General features: G+C 43.3%; 1 protein-coding gene across 1 annotated transcript; it reads left to right on the plus strand.

Annotated features, from left to right (window-relative positions):
• Nucleotides 1-12,781: 12,781 nt before the first annotated feature.
• Nucleotides 12,782-18,008, plus strand: LOC129163781 (olfactory receptor 6N1). The gene has a single exon (XM_070543664.1). It carries the CDS (start codon nucleotides 16,624-16,626, stop codon nucleotides 17,551-17,553), a length of 930 nt encoding a protein of 309 aa, XP_070399765.1. The 5' UTR covers nucleotides 12,782-16,623; the 3' UTR covers nucleotides 17,554-18,008.
• The last annotated feature ends 536 nt before the right edge of the window (nucleotides 18,009-18,544 follow it).

Genomic DNA, 18,544 nt, shown 5'->3' on the forward strand with positions numbered 1-18,544 from the left:
TTTATTGGGCTAATTATGAAAGTCAAAGGGCCTGTTTTGGATCCGCCTTGTTTTATCAATTTGATTCTGGTACGCCAAATTGTAGCTACTCCTTTGGAGTAGGATGACCAATCATCGCCTGTTTCAGCAACAAGACTGCTCCACTTCCATTGAGAATAAGATCCCCACGTTAAGTACCAAACATGCTCTTTCAGATCAGATGGCGTGTAACGACCATGGGCAGGGTTCGAGGGCAAAACATCGTAGGGGAGTGTAACCGTGGTGGCTGTGGATAATGGAATACACAGAGTGATTGCTTGGGTTAAATAGAGAAAATCAGAGTTACAAGGAGGTGAGGGGGATGGGAGAGGTAGGGATCGTTTGTGTCGGTCAATAGGTGGGGTATGGGCTGTTGGTGTTAGCGGGGTATTCTTAGTGGATGTAGGGTGTGAGGGTGGCAAGGGGAAGTCATTACAGAGGAACAAAATAGCCAATGGGATACATAGCAGGATAACAGTGAGAAGTAGGATCAGTAGACGCTGCCTGCACGTGAGAATAGGAGGGAATGGCCAAGACATAATTAGGCTTATACCGGTGTTAATTTAAGAAATTGTATGGGTTATAGCTGCTGTAATCAGTACCAGAGAACGCGCTATAAGCTAAAATTGCAATTGTTAACAAATCTTCTAAATTGGAGAAATCGCGAAAGTATCTGTCGTTCCTAAACCCCAACCTGCTGTCCCTGTATGCCAACCGGTTCAGCTTACTTGGATACCAGACTATTGTAAAGGATTCTTGTTGAATTATGTTACCCTCAGAATCTTCTTCTGGCCAGGACAAATGAGTAATCAGAATGTACATAAAGGTTGTAGAAATGCAATGAGCACAAACATATATCTAATACTTAAACAGGTAAATGAATAATAATATAAAATGAGTAGAGGGTGTAGAATATTACCCTTGTAAAATAAATGAGGGTGTTAAATAGAACCCTTGTAGAATGTTCATAGGGTGGTTACTTCTTCCCCCTGTTGAGGTCCCTTCACTGGCTCCAGGCAGCTGCAGGGGGTGATGATATCAAGATTCTCGTCCTGCAGGATGTGGTGGTAGCTTGGCACGCTACCTCGTCCCGCAGAATTGGTAGCTTGGCACGCTACTGTAGCCAGCTACTTCTCTTCCTGGTTTTTAGGTCCCTTGTTGTGTTTGTGTTTTTTTTTTTTTTTTTTTTTTTTTTCGGTCAGGCAGAAGTCAGCTGCTTCTCGTCCTGGTCCTTGGGTATTTTTCTGGTCAGGCAGATGTCGGCTGCTTCTCTTCCAGGTTAGGCTCCTCCCTCTGGGACAGGTTCTCTCGGACCTCGGTCAGGGTGCGGTGTGGCTCCTCCGCAGCAGCACACTGGGTCCAATGGTACCAGGAGTCTCCTTTGCCGTCCAGCCGGACAGCGTGTGACGTCCTCTCTGTGATCCTGTAGGGTCCGGTCCACCTTGGTTCCGTCCACTTCCTTTTGGTGACCTTCAGCAGGACCCAGTCTGTCCCAGGTTGTGGTGATGGGGCATCTGTGGTGGTACGATCAGCCTTAACCTGTAACGAGAACTGAGAGACAAGACTATGCAACAGGTTATAATATGACCTTGAGTCGAGGGAGTCAGTCAAGTCAGCAGTCAGAGGTAGTTTTGTGGCGGGTCCTGGAAACGGCCGTCCAGTCTGTAGTTCAAAGGGAGTAAACCTTGTGGTTTTGTTAACTGAGCTCCGTGTGGACATCAAAGCAAGGGGCAAAGCATCTAACCAAGTTAATTTGGTCTGTGCACAGATTTTAGCCAATTTGACCTTTAGCGTTTGATTCATCCTTTCCACCTTTCCCTGGGATTGAGGATGATACACTGAACCAAACTTGTGTTTCAGTCCCAGCATGGTTTCAACCTCTTGTAGATCTTTGTTCTTAAAATGTGTCCCATTGTCCGATCTGATCTTTTCCGGGAACCCGTGTTGGGGAATGTAATGATTGATCAGACATTTGATGACTGTTTTGCTGTCTTCTTTTTTCGCAGGCCAAGCCTCCGGCCATCCAGTGTAGGCATCTACACACACTAGGAGATACCTGTAGCCTTTTACCCTGTCAATCATATCTGTGAAATCTATGATTATCTCTTTTCCAGGGCATGTTGGTATTGGAAATTGACCTTGGATTAGTTTCAGGGTAGGTTTAATGCCAAACTGAGTACACTCTGTACAAGTTTTAACCAAATACCTGGCCATGTCTGTTAGGTATGGATGCCACCAGGGGGACAAATTTCTCATCATCTGTGCTACACCAACATGTCCAACACCATGTGCTTCTTCCATTGCAGTTTGCCTGATGCCAGGTGGTAGTATGGGTCTACCATCTGGACTTCTCCAAACATCTGTGTTAGTGGCGCCTCTTGCCAACCATAAAGTTTTTTCCTGTGTTGAAGCCTGATCTTGCATATCTTTCAGTGTTTCTTTTGTGATGGATATTCTAGGATGAATGCTTTTTTCAACCGTTGCTGTTTCAACCACCAGGTTATATACAGGAAGATACTCAGCTGTTATCTTGGCAGCTCTATCTGCCTCCTGATTTCCCTTAGATACAAAGTCAGAGCCCTGACTATGTCCTTTGCATTTTATCACTGCCACTTCTGCTGGAAGGAATAAAGCTTCTGCTAGTTCCCTCATCTCAGACTCATGTCTTATGGGTTTCACCCCAGCAGTCACAAAGCCAGCTCTCAACCACTGTTTCAATTCAACATGCACGGCTCCTACAGCATAAGCTGAGTCACTGTAAATATTTACTCTTTTCCCTGTGCTCATTTTGAGAGCGGCAATAATAGCTAACACTTCTGCTCTCTGTGCTGACTGTTGTCCTTTCAGCTTTTCTGCTCCTGCAGTGAACCACTCGCCTGTAGGGAGTTGCTCTACTACTGCCCATGCAGCTTTTAATCCATCATTGTCATCTCTGTAGCAACAGCCATCTGTGAACCAATTCTTATCAGGATTTTCTAGTGGGGTTGCACTTAAATCTGGTCTGACTTTTTCTTCTATAGCTGTTCTTTGTTCGCACGAATGAGGCTCCCCATTACCCATGTGGTCTGCCATGTTTATCCCTTCATGTGTGTAGGTGATGTGTGGGGCCTCTAGGATCTTACTGATTTTTCTTTGTCTTAGTGGGGTCATGGTGAAAGCTTGTGATGTAATGTAAGCCACTACACTGTGTGTTGTTAGTACTTTCAGAGGATAGCCCATTACAATATGTGCTGTTTTTTGTAAAATTTTAGCAAGGCCTGCTACATGCTGTGTGCAAGGTGGGTGTCTTTTTTCCATGTTATCTAACATGACACTTATGTACATCAAGACTTGTCTCTGACCTCCCCCTTTTTTCTGGAACAGAACTCCATTCACATGAGTTTCTGATCCAGAAACATCAAGAAAAAATGTGGATTTGTAATCTGCAGTAGCTAAATCACTAGCAGTGGAGAGTTGTTGTTTAAGTTTTATGAAAGCTTCTTCTGCTGGAATAGTCCAGTTCAGGTGAGCTGTGAGTTGACGCATCCCAAAAGGTGCAATGAGAGCACGTAGTGGGGCAGTGAGACCAACATAGTTAGGGATGAAGTGCCTACTGTAGCCTGTCAGGCCTAGGAAAGATAACATGTCTTTGACTGTTTCAGGTTTAGAGTGATGGAGAATGGAGTTTCTGTGATCTGGTGACAATGACACACCAACTTGTGAAACCATCCTGCCTAGAAATGACACTTGTTTCCTGGCTATCTGAAGTTTGGACCGACTGACCTTAAATCCAAGCTTGGCCAAATGAGACAATAGAGTCTGAGTAGCTTGCAGACAGGAGCCTGCAGAGGGCGCTGACAAGAGCAAATCATCAACATACTGCACCAAAACACAGTCATCAGGTAGCGGGCATGTGTCTAGGAGCTGTCGCAAACATTGGTTGAACAAACCAGGTGACAGGGTGAACCCTTGTGGCAAACGCGTGTATCTGAACTGCTGCCCTCTGAATGTGAAAGAGAAAATGTCCCTCAGAGACTCATGAAGTGGAAGACAAAAGAATGCATTTGCCAAATCTATGCAGGTAAACCATGCATGTGAAGGTGGTATGTTTGTCAGAGCCACATATGGGTTAGGGACGGGAAGTGGGTCTGTGTTAAGTAGGGTGTTTATACGACGCAGGTCATGAACCATTCGATATTTACCAGTATTTTTCTTTTCTACAGGTAAAATCGGGGTATTCCATTCTGACATGGATGGCTCCAACACCCCTGCCTGCAACAGGCCATTGATGGTGTCTGCTATCCCCTCTTCAGCATACGGTTTGTGTGGGTATTGTGGAACCCACAGAGGAGCATGATCTTTTAGGTGAAAGGTCACAGGTGGGATGGACACCAACCCAACATCAGTGGGGCCTGTTGACCACAGGGAGGTGGGAAGCAAGTCTAACATTATCAGAGCATCAGGGTGATCGGTTCGTTCACGGCCATGAGATCTACTAATTGTTTCCTGTTGTAAATGTGTCGAATTACTACAAGCCGCAGTGATTTTAAATGTCTGAGTTGATTCTGAATATGACACTTGTGGAAGAGGAGTTGAACGCCAATCAGTGGTTGCTAGGGAACGTTTAACCATTCCTCCTAGTTCTTTTGCCTGATGGGCTGGATGTAAAGCAAGAGAGACATGAGGGACTGCCTCATCTCCCATCATGTACCATGCCAATTGTTCCTGGGTTAGGTTGGCTGCAGCAGCCACACCTTCTGGTGCAGCATAAATATCTGTTGTTTGTACACACCATTGCTGTCCCTCTAAATGATTTTGGAAGGCCTCTTTGTACCAAACTGAATCATGTCTGTCATAGAATAATGTTAGGTGAGGAGGGTCAGGGGGAGAAACATAAGGATGGACCTGAGTCAGCCAGGGTTTCCACTGCTGGTACAGAGTCATTAAGCCAGGAGTGTCCTTGGTTTCTGTGTCCAACAGAGCCCAATAAATCTCAGCACAGTCTGATATGTCAGGCAGTTTTTGGGCCAAGTACATGCCATCACTGGCTTCTCCGGTGCAGGGCAAAATAGTCCCTTCTGGCAGAGTGACAGTAAGTCCCGTAGGACCACACAAAATGGTGGCTCCTAGCTTGATGAGGAGATCTCGTCCTAGTAAGTTGACTGGAACTGTTGGTGAACAGACGAAGCTGTGCAGTACTGTCTGGTTTCCCACCGTAGTTGGGAGTGGCAGGGAGAAAGGCAGAGTTTGTTGTTCCCCAGAGAAACCCGTAACCGAGATAGTGCGCGTAGATGTCTTAGAGGGCGGTACAGTTTGCATGGTGGAGCAGGTGGCACCAGTGTCAACCAGAAATGGCTGATGTTGTCCATCTACAGTTATTGACAGCAGGGGGTCTGCCGTGGCTCCCTGACCGTCGGAGTTTCTCTGTGGGGCGTCCTATTGTCTCGGACCACCCTCCCACTGTTCCCAGCCCATCATTGGCATCTGGGTGTGGGGTCCGGTAGGCCCTCCTTGTCCTGAAAAGGTGCCTCTGCCTCGACCTTCCTTCTGTGGGCTGTATGGCAAGGGGCAGTTCCTGTACCAATGTCCAGGTTGACCACAGTTAAAGCAAATGTCTTGTGCACGTGGTCCCCCTTTGCTGCCTACTGGCCTCCACTGTCCCCTTCCCCTGAAACCGCCTCTGGTTCGACCAGCAAAAGGTGGTCGCTGGGCAGCATATGGGTTGGGTGTGTTTACATATGGGCCTGAATACTGTGGCTGTGGCTGTGGCTGTGGCTGCCCTGAATATGGTGGCTGCGGCTGCCAAGCTACAGGTGAAACCTGATCAGGAAGTATCTGCTGTGGTGGGGGTGTGGCTGTGGACGCAACCATTTGTTTCTTAACCTTGTCCCCCTTTTCACCTAAAGTCTTTTTTGCAGCTTGTAATTGGACCCTGAGCAATTGTTTTTGTAAATCTTCTAAGTTATCAGAGTCTTTTTCTTCCTTTACCTGCATTTTATTAAGGTTAAAAATAAGATGTTTTTTCCATTTGCTAAAATCACAATCCTGCAAATCAGGGTTATCTTCCATCTTCTGAGTCACTGAATCAGGGACTCCTTTCAGAACTGCATTTTTAAACCACATGCTGCTCGTGCCCCGTTTGGATGGGTGTTGGCCAGTTTGGGCCACCCAGGTGTCAATGGCTTGGTTCAGGTAAATTGAAGGGTTTTGTTTAGCATCCCATTTAAATTTGCACATTGAGCTGCTATCTTTCAGCGGAAACATCTTTCTGACAGCTGGGCCTAATTGGGCTATCACTCTACCGAGAGGTACAGAATTAGGATCACGAGTTGTGCCAGCATCCTTTTCTAAGGCCTCCGCCTGTGAGCGTGACGTGCATCTAGTGATTGCTGCTCTGAAGTCTCCCAATGCAAGATCCTGTCCAGCAGTGAGGGTGTCAAAGTCTGAGAGCCAAGTGTTTCCACCCTCCTGTATGTCTGGCAATTTATCTATTAAAGCCTGTATGTCCCCAAGGGAATACGGCTGATAGACTTTCTGGGCGTTGGGTTTATTCTGCACCAGGGGTAATTGGTAAGTGGGTGGTCCCATGGACCTAGTGTGTCTTCTTTCTGGCTCTGGGGATGGAGGGTGGGAAAGCAAATCCCCTTCTCCCCCACACTCTTCCTCAGAGGGCGGCTTCTGCCATTCTTCCTCTAGGAGAGATTTATGACTCTGACTGGCTGCTGGTGGGGGATCAGATGATTCATGTCCCACCAGAACCATTTTAACCACTACACTTTTATTAGGGTCTTCCTGCTCTTCACCTTTTAGCTGGGAGGATGAAAAAATTGGTGTTTGCTTTTGTTCAGGTGCTATAGGCCACACTGGTGGGCAGTTTGCCCAAGGCGCTGGAGGGGGAGCATGGGAGCTCATACCCATGTTGTAATCAGGAGCAACCAGGCCCTGACTGAAGTAGGGAGTAGTGAACTGTTTCTGTGAGTTATCTATTTCCTGTCGTTTAGCTCTTAATTCGAACGGCGCAGCTGGGTTGCTCGCAGACGGAATGCTGTTTAATGTTTCATTGCTTCTCAGATAAGAATTGTGTGTCTCAGGGGCTGTTGGACTGACTTTAACGTCTGATCCTGAGGTCATAGTTACACTTGACCACTCACTCTCATTATCAAGTGGGACTTCAGGCTGAATGTCCAATGTACCGCTTGTAACTTTAATTAATGGATACATTCCAGCTGTCGGAGCAGTAGAAGAGTAAGGAGGTGGATGCTCCTTTTTTACGCGCTTCATATTAGGTCTGGCGGTGTTCCATAACATTATCCACTGCATGTATTTACTCACACGAGCTGCCTGCTCGTCAACCTCACTTTTTGCTTTTTTCTTTGACAACATTCCAGCTCCCCTCAGATTCTCTGCAGCCTTCTGTCCTTTTTCTCTCGCTTCTGCAGCTTTAACTTCCCAAATCTTACTCCAATTTCCTCTGCTGTTAATATCTGTTCCTTTTTCCTTCATCGTCTTTTCTGCTGACTTTCTCAATAAAACCTTATTTCTCGTAGCTTCAGCCGGGCTGCTTGTCAAATTTATCACAGTCTCCATACAAGCTAATTGTTCTCCCAGTGTACTCAGAATGTCATCAGACCCCCATCCATCATTCTCCGTTTCACAAACATGTTCTTTTTCCATCATTCTGTTAGTATGTTGTATGTTGCTGACTTTTGGTGACAATCTGGACTGACGAGGGGTTTAGCCCATAGGGGGCTCTAGCTCACCAGTATTGATTAGTGAGACAGCACCAATGACCTCTGTGGTATTTCCTTCTTCAACCTGTGTTCCAGGTGAGGAAATCTTGCCTAGAGCATCCACGAGGGCGCGCTGTATTTCTCTCACTTACACATACAATTTGTTAGTACAGTTCATTCATTCATTACCCATCTTTAACTGCGGAGCGTGTGATGATTTCCGCTTATTCAACTAATCTCTATTAGTTGTGATATGAAAAATCTATGTGCTTTTACACTTATTCTTACTATCTGCTCTGTAAGTGCAGATGATATGTTTGCTTAAGCCTAAAGAGACTTATTTACTCTCATTTGGAGTTTATTCTGTCTCTTTTATTATGTAATTCAAGTTAATCAGTCAGCTCCATCTGTTTTACCGACAAAGCTGATTGAGACTTGACATTCATTCAGCGTGTTTTCTAACTATAGTGTGTGTTTTGTGTCATAGAATACAGTTTCATATCCACGTTGCTTATTTCATGCAGAAACAGCCAAAAACATTGCTCATTTACGCAGAAACAGCCAAAAGCACGCAGAAATAGCCAAAAGCACTGCTCTCTTCACGCAGAAGCAGTCAAAAACATTTATCATCTTATGCAAAAACAGTTGCCTCAGAACATTTTTCTCATCTCATGCAAAAGGCCCTTGACCTTTAAAATCCAGGGAGCTCTCTTTAGCCTCCCCTTCCCTTAACACAAAAACCAGGTCCTTGACCTTAAAATCCAGGGAGCTCTCTTTAGCCTCCCCTTCCCTTAACATAAAACCAGGTCCTTGACCTGTGGACTTTTAGGGTTCCCACACCTATGGATCCAGCCAAGCTTTATATAACCTCGTTATATATTCTATCCGCTCGTCAGCAAATAGTGTGGTCAGCCACGACCTGGAAATGGAACTTTAGGGCTATTCTATTAGCCCTGGGTCACCATCCCTTCATCTGTACTATTTCCTTTTCTCATTTACTCATTATACCATTAGAAAAATCCTCATTTCATTTCACCATTAAATCATTACAAAAAAAAATCTCTTATTCTTTCTGCACTTGTCTCCACTTTCTTCTCCAACTATTATTTTAGGACCACAGCTACTGTGATTCTGGACACAAATGCTTTGGATAAATCCAATGAGCAGATTTTAGATAATAGGCTCTGCTTACCTTATTTCCACCGCGGTGTTTTTGTGCCAAGATCTGTTCGCTGGGTCAGTGGGTCGAATCGTCCTCCAAAAACTCCTTTTTCTTCAAAAAGAAAAAATCCTGTTCGTGACGCCAAATTTGTTGGTCTCTCTTCCGTTAGACCAAGCACGGGTACGGAGTAGATGGAGTTAAACACCTTTTAAGTTGACAGAACGAGGAGACAAATGATCAGAAGTCCATTCACTGTTTCGCCGCTCATGAGGGGGAGAGTCTCTGCAGCAAGTCCCGCGACCTGCTCTTGCCAGATGCTTCGGACAGACTCTCGCCGTTCTGCTGAAAACGGCTGATTTTTATTGAAGATTACAGGAATGTTACATACGTAGTTTGCCATACACACACGTAATTCTGCCATCTGCACCTGCAGACGCACGTCAGCTAATAGCCTTGTTAATGAAAGACCAATTCATCCCAAGGACATGCAACCTTGAGATGATCAGGACACATCCTGCAACATCCTTTGCTAACAAAGACAGTTGTTCTTGTATTGAGGAACTGAAGGAAGGAACGCTTTCACTCCCTTATGCAGCTGTTCAGCTTGAGCAGAAAAGGCACAGAGAGGTCTTTGATATTATAACAAGATTCCATGAAAAGGCATATAATAATGTATTTATGATAATATATAAGGGGCAAAAGTGAGAGATACATATTTAATCATATAAAAGAGCTTATAATAATATATGAAAGAGCTTATATGAGAGATATATATTTTCAAATGAAACAATACAAAACATACAATAACATAAAACCATTTGAGATGGAACTGGAAGAAGCAAAAACTTATCTAGTCCAGCCCCAATTCAGTTATTAAATCACATTTGCTCACATTAGCAAATTTGAAAGAAAAATAAACTTTTTCTTCATGCAGGTCGTTCTATCTTCACCTTGCTACATAAAAAGACAGTTACAAAACAATTGTTCACATGAATCTACAGAAAAAGAAAACAAAATATTCCATTTGCAACCAATTACCATTTTTATCACTTGCTATTTATGTATGAGTCAATTATATGTTGTTTATACAACATTTTAAATGATCTAATGTTTTCACATAATTTTAAAGTCACATCAAGTTTGTTCCACAGTTTGATACCACACACAGATACACACATACTTTTCATAGTTGTTCGGTATGATGGAAAAATGAAGTTTTTAATGCCTCTCAATTCATAACCTTCTTCATGAGTTTTAAACTTCCTTTTCAAATTACCCGGTAGTACACCCATCATGGCCCTATACGGTACAAGGACAGTTTTAAATTGAATTAAGTCAAAAAATTTGAGTAATCTGGAATTATAGAATAATGGAGTTGTATGATCTCTATATCCAGAATTAGTAATTATCCTTACCACTCTTTTTTGGAGAACACAAATCTTTAATAAATTAGATTTATAAGTATTGCCCCATACTTCGACACAATATGATAAGTATGGTAGAATCATAGTACAATAAAGTGTGTAGTGCTTTCTGTGGTAGAGAATACCTTGTTTTATTTATTATCCCAATGCTTCTGGCTAATTTAGAACACACATTTTGTATGTATGGCTTCCAACAGAGCTTATGATCAATCAATATCCCCAATAACCTAATTTCATACACTCTTTCAATGGCTATTTCATTAACAGTCAAATAGATCTCTTTACTACTTCTTTTATTTCCAAATAACATAAACTTTGTTTTGCTGACATTTAACGACAGTTTGTTTTTATCAAACCAATTCTTAAGCTTACTCAATTCATTCTGGACCTTTAGTACAAGTTGCTGTATATCTTCTGCTGAACACAAAATATTTGTATCATCAGCAAACACTTAATAAATTTAAATAAATTTGAAGTTGTGTAGATATCATTTATATATAAAAGAAATAACTTCGGGCCAAGTACCGACCCTTGCGGAACTTCGAGGCAGCTAGACTTGTGATAACCCGACTGGACCTACTGAGCTCTGTTACTCAAATAACTTTTTAGCCAATTGAGAGCTGTCTCCCTTATACCATACTTCTCCATTTTTGAGCAGCAGTAGCTCAACAGGTTGAGCAGGTTGTCCAGTTATCGGAAGGTTGCAGGTTTGATCTCGGCTCCGGACAGAGAATTCTGCTGTTGTGTCCTTGGGCAAGATACTTAACCCACCTTGCCTGCTGGTGGTGGTGGGAGGGACTGGTGGCGCCTGTGCTCGGCAGCCTCGCCTCTGTCAGTGCGCCCCAGGGCAGCTGTGGCTACATTGTAGTTCATCACCATCAGTGTGTGAATGTGTGTGTGAATGGATGAATGATACACTGTAGTGTAAAGCGCTTTGGAGTCCTTACTCTGAGAGGCGCTATACAAGTGCGGGTCATTTATCATATAAGTATTTTGTGATCGCCTGTATCAAAGGCTTTCTTCAAATCAATAAAAATTCCCAGAACATATCTTTTCTGATCAAGCGATGTGGATATGTCTTCAACCAATTCCATTAGAGCTTGTGCGGTAGATCTACCTGATCTGAAACCATACTGGCTGTCTAATAAAATGCCATTTTTTTCTAAGAATTTTTCCAGCTTGTCATTGTAAATTTTTTCCAATATCTTTGAAAACTGAGGTAACAAGGAGACCGGTCTGTAGTTTGTAAATTGATGCTTATTGCCAGACTTGTAAAGAGGAACCACCTTAGCCAATAGAGCTCCGGACCCCACGTGACTCTCAGTTAGTAGACGCCATTTTGGCAGGAAAAAAAGGTAAACAAACACGGATGTAACCATGAACGTGAACGGGATCCGCTTGGAGTTTACTTCGTCGGAGTTTACTTTACACTTTAAAACCGAAGAAATTGTTTTATATAGTCAGAAATTAAATAGACTAAACATCTCCGACCCTTACCGTGCCCCTGGGATACTTTTTAAAAGTGCGAGAAGCTGTCGGAGCGGACTTCTTACCGGTGTTGTGCCATAGATCAACTCGCTGCCAAAAAATGATTAGCCACTAAAGAAAGGAAGGGGGAAAAAATCATATTGCTGGAGAATTGTTTATTTACATTTATACAACGTTTACATTCAATACAGGGCGCCATTTTACATTGTTTATTTATTTTTTAGTATCAAGGCTGTAACATAAAGAAAGCCAGTTCTTACCACAAACCATCTTTCAATTGCAAATATTGCAAAAAGGATTAATATATCCTCATTGTGAACGTTTAAGACAAATAGCAACACTTGAAACAACTTCAGAACTGGAAAAAACTAAGCTAATCATTTTTTGGCAGCGAGTCGAATTATGGCACAACACCTGACCTGGCCGGGGAACCCCTTGGGATTCCCCCGGCCGCAGGAGTTGGGGAGAGGTCTGGGACTCTCGACGCTACTGCCCGCTCCGACGCCAGAAGCTGTCGGAGCGGATTTCTTACTGGACCTGGCCGGGGAACCCCTTGGGAGTTACCCGGAGGAGCTGGCTCCGGCGGCTGGGGAGAGGGAAGTCAGGGCCTCTCGACGCTACTGCCCCCGCAACCTGACTCCGGATAAGCGGATGAAAATGGATGGATGGATGGGCAAATAACAGATTTACACGTAAGTAGTTTAAATAGAGTGCTATGCTCTTTGAATGTATAAACTGAACGCCAAGAGAAATCACTAGTTTGATTTTTTTTCATGAATAAAATAAATATGCCAGGCAGGAGCGTCTCAGGATCTGTCTGAGATCCGTCTCGGTGAGACAGATAATAGCAATCCAAAGTGCTTTTTATGTGTGATCTGACAATTGATCAACCATTGCTTAAAAATTAAATACAGCTTAGCTGGTTAATTGCTGTGATCATAAAACACGTAAATGGCAGCACGCAGAAATCACGAGGCAACGTTTTACGTGATGTTTACTTGTTGCTATGAGTAATAAGACAGAAAAAGCCACGCCAAAATAAGTTTAGGAAGCCCACTAAGAATCGTAATAAAAGCATTTAAAATAAACACCATACACAGTTGAGGAAACGTTGGTTTAAGTACCTGATATGAAGCGGTCGCTGCATAAGCGAAAACCTTTACTCTCGGGATCCCACAGTTTCATTTTAGCCCGGTCACTAGCGCGTTTTATTACAATGATCCAACGTTTGCGGCGCTCCGCATCTTGGGGAATCCTGTAGATGGCTCATTCCTTATGTCGTCTACGTCTGTTCTGCATCCTGGGGCACAACAGGAATCTACCATATTTCCCGTTTGATTGAGTTTTCTGACAATAACAAATAGTCCAGCTGCCGGTTTCTGCATGCCAAATGGCGCCGTTTCGATTTGAACTGTTGCAAGCCGGGAAACGTGACGTCAACTCCCGGAGCTCTCTCTATATGTGGGATATGTCTCAGAAGGTCACTGGGGCCCTGACCTGGAGCCAGGTATGAGGTTGGGGCTCATGTGTGAGCACCTGGTGGCCAGATGTTTGCCCATCTGAGAACAGAGAGAAAAAAGGAATTTTCAGAGCTGTTTTCTTCATTGTTACTGATAGTTTTTAATTGGTCTTGTTAAAGGAATTATCTGGATTATTTCTTTAATCTGATGGCACCATCTAGTGGCTGATGAGCGTATCACACCAAGACTTTGTTTCATCTAAAGCCTGATTTATGCTTCTCCGTCTGCGTCAGTGCGGAGACACGCAACGCCATTATCCGTTCTTGCGTAGGGCTCCGGCAGGCACGCACGGAGTTGAGCCCACTTTTTTAAACATCTGTCGAACGAGACGGATTACGCAAGCTTGTGATTGGTCAGGACGCCGCTGTTGTTTACAGCGCCGCCATTGCAAAGAGAGCCGAGGATAACTAGCAGCAGACACGGAGAAGCTTGAAGAATACCTTGCGAAAAAACTCTAAAACATGAACGTTTAATTCTCCCGTGACTGAAGGAGTGAAAAGATGCGCAGCAAGCGTTTTATTTGTGGACGGAAATGACAGGAAACCTGGGTTTAGAGGTGGCGAGCTCATGAAGAGGTGGGAGAATGAGAGACAAATATGTCCGTGTTAAAAGTCTCTTATATACACAAAAAACACAATATAAACACACTATCTTGGACCGATACATGACAGGATACCACAGAACAGCGCTACGCCCTCTGTTGTCCTGGTGGGGAATTGCTTTGCAACGCTCTCCAGGAGACGGAGAAGTATGAGAGCAAAACGCTTCTGTCAATCCGTGCGTGTCTGTCCCTTGCGGAGTGGACGGAGAAGCATGAACCAGGCTTAAGTGTTTACAGCCAAAACCAACACCTATAGTTCATGAACACGGTCCTCTAGCCTATAAAACAGAGCTAACACATTGTTTTACCATTGTTCTTATGTGATGTGCTTTCATATTGTATATCTTAAAGACTTGTCCATGAGAAAGATCGCAACGCTGCATCTACGAGGCAGCTACGTCCTAATGCTCAAGCACGCTCTGTGATGGACGTCTGTAAGCTAGCAGTAAATAGAAGAGCTAAGCGCCTGCCCCGTAACTAGAGGGTTGAATGTTCACGCCCAGCTCAGTCAGCGAGATTTACTTACCATTGTAATGAAAAACACATAAAATCCCATTTAATAACCTGGTTAGTTTGAAAATTAATAACTACCTTGTGTATTTCTGTTTCTTTGAGTAGAATTTGCTTAATATAGACGAAGTGAGTTAGATTTCGGAGAACAAGAATTTCTTTCCACACAATGCGTATTTTAGACATGTTTAGGCCGTACAGTAAAGGGTTAAAATTTGGCTGACAAGTTATAAAGTACAGTGTAAACAATGCAATGTGATGAAGGAGCTATTTCCACCAAGGTTATTTAATCTTTTTCACAGTCCCTTTGACACAGTGCCAGAGTGCATGAAACAGCCTCAAGGTCATGCATTCGCTTCTAAACTGTTTACGTTCCAGCAACGAAGACAGAAGAACGAAGAATGAACTCTTTTCTTTTAATTAATCAAAGAACTCTATTTTAATAAAGCTAATCCATCAAAGTGTTAGTCAATATAATAAGATGTGACCGACCTGTGAAATCAAAATATTAATTACTTTATTATGATCCTATAGAATATAATAAGTAATATGACTTTAAGGGTTCCAACAGGACTCATTTCACGTAGTGTTAAAAGGACATGACACATTACTTTCACTGATCCAATCAGAATCTTACAGATCTGATGGAGGCGTGCTTCTGACGGTGTTTGGTAATTTTCATTCGACAATAAACCAAAACATCCGAGGTATAAAACTATGCCACGTCAGCTCTAACGCCAGTTCAAAGCGTTCCAGAGTGAGTGTCGGAGTGGCCAATCCGACCTTTAACTCTTTAACCGAAAGAACCAACGACAAGCTGAAAAATCCAGTCGCTATAACAACCAGCGGCAACAACAGCTCCTTTCAGAATAAAAGCTCCATCCACCGACCCAGGCTTGGGTCTGACCAGACGCCAATAACGTGTCATGTGCCGGAAGTAACTCAAGACGGGTTTGATCGGAACCGCGGCTTCTCCTACCGGCCCGGTTTCCAGAGAGGTTTCACTGGACCTCGATATTCCTGATCTACAGAGGACTTCCACCGGAGGCAAGGTAGACCGGCATGATGGGGTCTCATGCCTTTCTGAAACTAACCAAAGCTTAATGCAAAACAACATCTTCAGTTCCCATCAGAACTTATCGCTTCTTCGGATTTGCTGGTTCTGATTTACATCACACGTTATCCATTCACCGTCTCATCCATCTTTAGTTACACTATACATTTAGTTTTGAAGTCAGTCTACTTGAATTTGTTAGCAATAAAATTCTTAACTTTTAAACTTGACTCTATTCTGTGGCTCTGAGTGAATACATAACGCTTACATAATCTCTGCAATAAAAAGTTCCAATCTTCTGGTTTAAACAACCCTTCGATCCGTATGGTGGATTTCATATTTACTATGGAATCCCACGCCTTATGACTCATTAAATAAAAATGTAATAACCTCTCACTTCATTACATCATCATCACCACCACCATCATCATCATCATCATCATCACCACCATCATCTTTATTTCTAGTTAATTAAAACACCAGTTCTTGTCCGTATATAACAACTTTATCATTATAAGATTTTACGCATAATGATGTAATTCTATAATATTTAGAGTCATACAGTAATAGAAGACCCGTACCACCCAAAGATCCTCCACCAGACGGCAGTAGACATGTTTAGGACATGATTTAGCAGGTTTCTGATGAAGATAGCGCTTGATTGCATTAAGTCAATGACTTGATGCAATTTGCTGGGTTCCTTATATAGGAAAGATTATTTCTGATTGGCTTAATGAACTGACCTGAATTGGAATTTTTATTATGTGAAGTGCCTTGAGACGACTCTTGTCGTGATTTGGCGCTATATCAATAAACTTGACTTGACTTGACGAGATACTAAATCCTGATGCTCCTTCTGGATGCTTTAAGGCCAGAAGGGCTTTAGGCAGGAATTTGTGATGACATAAAATCACAATAGTTTTGCTGACATGTGAATTCTGGGTAATTTTGTGACTTCCTGTTGATGCCATGTGACGGAGAGCCATGTCTGTGATCAGAGGTGATTAAGGCTGTGGGAAGCAGGCAGTGAGGTGGACCTTCACACGTCTCCTGATGATCGAGAAGCTTTATTTGAAGCTGTGCGTCCAGCTGCAGACTAACTAGATGTTGATGGCTGTGCTGTGACACTGCCTGAGGATGAGAGTTAACTCTACTCAGGTTTTAGATTTCAGTCTGACTGCCTACTTTGATTCTAATGGTTTGAATTATTTCTACTTTTCTGTCATATTGTTCCTGTACGTGTTAATCGTTGGTTGTAACGTTCTGCTCATCGTGGTCATCTGTGTGAACAGGACTCTACATGAACCCATGTACATGTTTCTGTGCAGCCTGTTTGTGAATGAGCTGTATGGAAGTACAGGCTTGTTTCCCTTCCTGCTGATTCAGCTTCTCTCTGATGTTCACACCATTTCTGCTCCTCTCTGTTTCCTGCAGATCTACTGTGTTTACACCTATGCTCATATTGAGTTCTGTAACCTGGCTGTCATGTCCTATGACCGATACCTGGCCATCTGCTTTCCTCTGCAGTACCGCTCACTCATGACTCCTTCAAAGATCATGAAGATTATTGCGCTAACGTGGCTCTTCCCTCTGATTGAATATGTTGCTGGAATCGTTCAGATCGTATTTCTGCAGCTGTGTGGAAACATAATTAACAAAGTTTACTGTGACAGCTTTTCCATTGCTAAATTGTCCTGCTCCTACACCACAGACAACATCTTCAAAGGAATCGTCTACATGCTGACAGTCATCCTGGGGATTATCCTTCTGATCGTCTACACGTATGTGAAAATCCTCCGAGTGTGTTTTTCTGGGTCCAAACAGATCCGGCAGAAGGCCGTCAGCACCTGCACGCCTCACCTGGCCTCTCTGCTCAACTTCTCCTTTGGCTGTTTCTTTGATATGTTTCAGAGCAGGTTTGACGTGAGTGCAGTTCCCATCATGCTGCGAGTCCTTTTATCGTTATATTTCCTCACATGTCAGCCTCTGTTCAACCCTCTGCTTTACGGACTCAACATGTCAAAAATACGACGTGTGATTCAGCTCTTTGTTTTAGGAAAACTGTGAAACCGCTTGTTTTAGTCCTACTGTGTTTCTAAATAAACCTTTTTGATAAACTACTTGATTTTCTGTCATGTGGAGCTCCATCAGATCCTCAGCATGTTTGTGGATTCACTTGAGCTGAATTCTGCTTTTGTCAGGAAGTCTGGATAAACTGCAAACTCTGGCAAAGGAAATGTGAAACATGGAAAGAGTTTTTTTCCAACCAGCTTTTTCAGTTATAGAAAATTAATGATACAGTCTCATCAGAATATGAGATTATTTAGATATCGAGTTTATGAGATTGAATTTTTACTCTGTTGAAATTATGTATTTGAATGTTTTAACTTAACAGCAATATTTTGCATGCACCCACGCACACACACACACACTTGCACGCACGCACACGCACACACACACGCACAAACACACACACACATGCACGCACACTCACACACACGCACGCATGCACGCACACAAACACACACACATTCTTGTATTTGTACCCATGTTAGGACTTTGTTTTCCATTCATTTCAGTGAGTCCACTATGCCTAACCCAAACCCTACCCTAACCAGTGTATTCCTAAAGTTATGTGTAACAAAAACTCAATTCACATTTTATCTATAAACCTCACCCCTAGGGAGTACCCCGTATTAGGACCGGGCTTGGGTTCTAACAAAGACCATCGGTCGTAAGAAGGGTACAAATACAAGCCCACACACACACACACACGTGCAGGCATGAATACACACACACACACACACACACACACACACACACACACACACACACACACACACACACACACACACACACACACACACACACACACACACACACACACACACACACACACACACACACACACAGACTGTAGAAGAAAGCAGTAGAGTGTGAAAAGTGGTCAGTGTATCCTCCAGCAGTCTAAGCCTATAGCAGCATAACTACAGAGATAACTCTGGATAATCTATCCTATTTAGATGGAGGCATGTTGGAGGCAGGGCAAGGGAGAGCC

This window comes from Nothobranchius furzeri, chromosome 13 (genome assembly GCF_043380555.1).
Source record: "Nothobranchius furzeri strain GRZ-AD chromosome 13, NfurGRZ-RIMD1, whole genome shotgun sequence".
NCBI classification, from domain to species: domain Eukaryota; kingdom Metazoa; phylum Chordata; class Actinopteri; order Cyprinodontiformes; family Nothobranchiidae; genus Nothobranchius; species Nothobranchius furzeri.